This window comes from Montipora foliosa, chromosome 6 (genome assembly GCF_036669935.1).
Source record: "Montipora foliosa isolate CH-2021 chromosome 6, ASM3666993v2, whole genome shotgun sequence".
NCBI lineage: Eukaryota > Metazoa > Cnidaria > Anthozoa > Scleractinia > Acroporidae > Montipora > Montipora foliosa.
The window spans coordinates 66348953-66353952 of record NC_090874.1 but is presented as its reverse complement, the minus strand read 5'-3'; the positions used below and the strand labels follow the sequence as shown (position 1 = coordinate 66353952).

Sequence of the window (5000 nt, the reverse complement as noted above, 5' to 3'; positions counted from 1 at the left end):
CATGTAATTATTACTGATTTATGTTCTACTTTTCAATGTTTTCAGAAATGTTTACAACTAGTCTGCCTACCATTGCTCTTGATTTTTTCACCTCTCCGTCACCTTTATTCAACTTTTTTTCTTGCCCTTTCTTCCGCTGCTCGGCAGTATAATTTTGCTTCTTTATTTGAGCCCTTGCTTTCTCTTTCTTGTTTGTCACTGATACCTCCCCTATTTTCTCGTGCTCTCAGTCGCTCTTTTTCACGTTGAGCATGGCTTACTTGTCGCCTTCTTACTGTTTTTTTTTAGCTTGCTTTTTAGTTAGTTGCCATCAAAATCTTTGCTTTGCTGAACGCAGTGTCAAATGCAGTACGCTGGCCATACACTTTCCCGCCAAAAAACGTGGGTTCCAGCAGTGCGACATTTCACGAATTAAGTTGAACGTAACGGACAGACGTAAGATGAAGTAAACCAAAACTAGAATTTCTCGCATCCATGGGTTACCATATTTTCTTTAACCATGGTGCCCCGCTATGACACAAGGAGGCAAAAGGACAGGGCAAACGGCCGCTTAATTTGACCAAAAAAATTTGATAATGAAATCCTTCACGAAGCACTAAATAGAATTGACAGCTTGTTTCCCTGAGGAAAAAAATCCTCAAAAAACCGATTTATTATGGAATATATTCATAGTCGTTCATTTTGCTGTGCGCTTCCTTTGTGCTCTATTGATATCGTTAGCAACGTCATCTTGGTTGGAGATCTGATAGCGAGCGCAATTAATTTGGGGAAAGCAACAATTGCAGGGATGAGTGAGATATTAAAGAGATTCAGTATTTTCGTTTTGATGAAAATTAAAGAAAATTGTTTAATTTTGACTCACTCTCTGCCAGTAACTTTCAAATATGGAGCAAGTTGAATGCTATTGTTGGCCGTCGCACAGCGAAGGTCTTACTCCCACCATTTGGATCCATCACCTCGTTGAACGGTTGCTCTCTCCAGACTGTGATCGCCACTCTTACCAAGATGCCGACGTTCGAATTCGTTCAGTGAAAGCGTTTGATCTTGATCTCGTTTCAGCAACGGAAAATAAGGGAACTATTGAATTACCACATTTATTTTACTGTTTTATTCATTGGATACTAAAAATGGAGCTTGAAGTGATAAAAAGATGAGTTAATAGCAATGTTTGTTATGAGAATATGAGATCTTTCAACTTTTTAAACTTAAAAAGCAGTACGGAAACTATTACAAATATCACAATATGGTATTTAGCGTAAAGAAATTAAGTATATTTACTTGTACATTTGCAGAGGGGATAAAGTTCAATTGAGATTATTACCTGACCAAAAGGCGTGCGGAGTTGACAAATTGATTGAAGACATGACTGGACTTGCTGTTGCGAAAAGACACAAAGACGGAATTTTAGCATGTACTGTTATAATAAAGCGGAAAGCCATTATTTTTCATAGCAACGAACAGTGATTGGTTTAGAATTCTCACGCGTACGTATGCTCTTTCCCGCTCTTTAAATTCTGATTGGTTCACCGCGCTCTATGGACCCGTTGCCATTATTCAGAGTGGTTCCCGTTGTAGGACGCATTACATTGCGTTCCATTGATTTGAAAGCGTTTGAACTTTGGATCATGCAACAACGTTAACCGCCGATGCCAGTAATGCTAAGACAACTTATCTCAAATTCAGTACTCTAGTCCATGCTTGCTGGAGCCCTTGAATGGTTTACCACTTTACTTTCCAAAAAGAAAGCTTGTCAGGAAACGGCCTTGTGTTGATGTACGATCCAACTATACCCAGTGCCCTAGGTCAAGTTCTGTTTCTTTTTTTTCTGTCGTCGTCAGACAATCAGTTCGATACTAAATGTTTTAACCGAGCCTAAATGTTTTAAAAAGGAACGAATATTTAACCGTTAACAACAGCATGGAATACCGAAACAGCACTAGATAACAAGTTATCTCTAGAAATTGGAGACTGCTGCCAGAACTCAGATGAAGAATGTGCAGATTCATTGGCGTTTTGTATCCCCAATAGCCTCTCATTTCTTAAGAGCTTGCCTATAGGTAGTTGTCACCTGACGTCACAGCAGCCATGTTGGTGCACAGAACAATAGAGAAAAACGTCTTTTAGGAATTTGATTCTATTGTAATGCAAAACATGAGTCATAATTTGCTATTGTTTTGTGCACCAACATGTCCATCTCATCACGTGATTGAAAACTATCTACGGGAAGATGACAATTTTTTTTTTTATTTTTTACAGTAAATATCGCCTTATACAAAAATAAACCCCACCGTCGCTCAAGTAGTTTAAGGGCATCTTACTCCTGCTCAAGAGTAGCATGAAACCGGAGGAAATAATATTTGCAATCAATTTTGTTTTAGAAATTTTCAATCAATATTTGTATCAGGAAAAATGTTTTACAAGCATTCATTTTCACATTAAAATTTTCCGGGCGGCGCCATCTTGAATAATTGTGACGTGTAACAGATCTTTGAAAGAAGATGGTCCCAAAACACAGGAGACACAAGAGACATTTATCAATTAGCCTTAACTATCCATGTTGTCACACCATCTACAATCAGTTTAGCGAGTTGAAGTTTTACTTACATGACGGAGACTGTGAAGAAAATATCAGTCCCCAAAACTGTGCTTTGACTACCATTTCAACTGCAAAAAAATGAAAAATTCCAACCCAGACTTTTACACTGACGCAATCCAAAGAGCCAAAACGACAGTCTAAATAGGCCGCCTCTTCGGTCTGTCTATGACGGAATCGTACAGGAACTATAAAAGAATCAATGAACACACTTATGGCAACCTGATTAATGTTTTAAGCTGAGGACTTAAAAAACCGAAAAGAGAGGCATTAAAAAATATTCCATGCGCGTGCCTTGGACATAGTAAATAGCCTACGATACACGTTGCCATAACAATATAACAATGCTCTACGTTGTTGAAAATAGATTTACACCAGTTATTACCCTAAAATATTTAAGACGTCTATTCTTACAACATGCGGCTTTTTACGTCAGGAAATTTTCATACTGATCAAAAGTGAAATTGAAAAGAGGACTTGGCTTTCTTCGATCCAGAATTGGCGTTTCGTGGTGGAATGAGGTCAGTGCTAAAGATCACAAGGTAAGTACACTAGAGCAAGTGTTCAAGAAGAAAATTCAAAGTGTCTTTTTCCATATCTTTGAAAACAAAAACTTGCACTTCGACTCTAGCTGAGCTGATGAGCTCAGAAACAAAGAAATGTTCAGCCAGTAAATGTGTCTATTCGTTGTTTTCCCGTTTTTCTTTTCCATTGATTTTTAATTTGGTAAAGTACTCTGGGCTTTATTTAATCGTGTCACAATTGCAAAAATATAAAAAAGCTATTTGCAGCCCATTCTACCTTAATTTTCTTTTTCTAATGTATGGTTAAAATCTCGAAGTTCACAAATTGCCCTCTGTCACCAAGTTGAGCTTCCTTCAAAGAATAAAATGCTCCGCTCGACAGGCATTTTTCATTATTAAATGAACGAATGGGAAAACCTCTATCAGTTTTAATAAATACTTACCAGAAGCCAGGATAAGCCACCTCAGAATGAAATTTCTTTTTCTCTCCATATTTCATTCAGTCTTAAAAGAATAAAGAAGGTGCCTTTCTCGTCTTATGTTTGACTTCCATAATTAACCCACAGGAATGTGTTGACGAAAGGTAAGGGAAGGAGAGGAAAGGGAAAGAGCGAAGGGGAGGGGAGGGGGAGGGGTAGGGGGAGGGAAAGAGGAACAAGGAGGAGAAGGGAATGAGATGGGGTGTGGTGTAGAACAAGCGAAAATAAGGATACGTGGCGAAGGGAAAGCAAAGAGAGATAAGTGAAGATCGGAAAAGAAAGAAAAAGACAGAAAAAAGAAAAAAAGAAAAAAGAGGAAAAAAGTAGACATAACACTTCAGTTGCCCTTTTTTCCCAACAAAGCAAAGCGGAAATATCTAACACGTCAATGTCTAGGGTGTTCACAGGGTACGTTTACGTCAATTTAGGGAGCTTACGAAACGAGGACGACGACGGCTACGAGGACTTCATTGAAAAATACGACTTCGCGTTATTTATATCACTACGAAGCTATTTCATGTCGTTTCGCGTTAAAAATGTGTAGTAACTGGTGAGGAATTAAACTGGTATGAGTGGGTTGGAAGCGTAGAGAGAGAACTGAAAATTCATCGTCATGTGCTAACGTCCTCCACAGAACCTTGAATTTGGTCATTTCACGTCGTCATTTAGAAGATGACGGCAAAGAAATGTACCAAAATGTAAAACGCACGTGCAGAGCCATTGTTTTTGCTCACTAAACCTATTGTTTTGTAGCGTCGTCGTTGCCGTCGGCGTCGTCGTTTCGTAAGCTCCCTAATAATTGGCACATAAGAGGCAAATATTGAGCTGCGTTACTCAGTAGAAAAGGTCACGGAGTTAACATGTCTGTTTTCTCTATAATAATAAAGAAAACATTTTGCTCCTAAAATATAGTTTTTTTGATAGTCGCCCGGTATTCCATGAAATAGAAACTCGAACTGAACTGGACGCTGGTTTTAGAACATATCTTTCTTCGCCTTCTTTGGTCAGAAAAGCTAAAAATATTGTCCCCAATCGGCAGTCTTTACTAAGGGATTTACTCCAAAGCCAAGTATATTCGAGAGGTCACGAAACGTGTGTTCTGATCATGAGGAAACGATCGTTGCATATCAAATTGATGGCTTCATTTCTAAGCGATGTACTACCCTAAGGGTATAAATGGCAATAAAAAACCAGTTATGACAGGATTGCAAGCAAGGACTGGCGGAGCTAGTGATGGGATGGCAACGGCTTTGAGCGTATTTAATAAACGTACTCGGGTTCTTCGGAGAAAATGTCCATGCAAAAATGCAATTAATAATTTGAACAGAAACCTTGAGCGTATTCCAGTTATGACAAGCAGGACTTCAGAGGAATACATGGCGACCCAAAAACTGTACAGTTTGG

General features: G+C 38.7%; 1 protein-coding gene across 8 annotated transcripts in view; it reads right to left on the bottom strand.

Annotated features, from left to right (window-relative positions):
* Positions 1-5000, bottom strand: part of LOC138008200 (uncharacterized) — a 54910-nt gene that overhangs the window by 49666 nt on the left and 244 nt on the right. For 5 of the 8 annotated variants that reach the window (XR_011124182.1, XR_011124181.1, XR_011124187.1 and 2 more), the window contains exons 2-4: positions 3561-3621; positions 2605-2781; positions 1322-1375 (exon numbers count right to left, since the gene is read on the bottom strand). Coding sequence is in view for 1 of the 8 variants with exons in the window: in XM_068855451.1 (XP_068711552.1) it covers positions 1322-1375; positions 2605-2781; positions 3561-3609 (280 nt within the window). In the remaining 7 variants the exon portion in view is untranslated. The remainder of the gene's footprint in view (positions 1-1321; positions 1376-2604; positions 2782-3560; positions 3622-5000) is intronic. The other 3 variants (XR_011124184.1, XR_011124185.1, XR_011124186.1) reach the window with 2 other exon arrangements.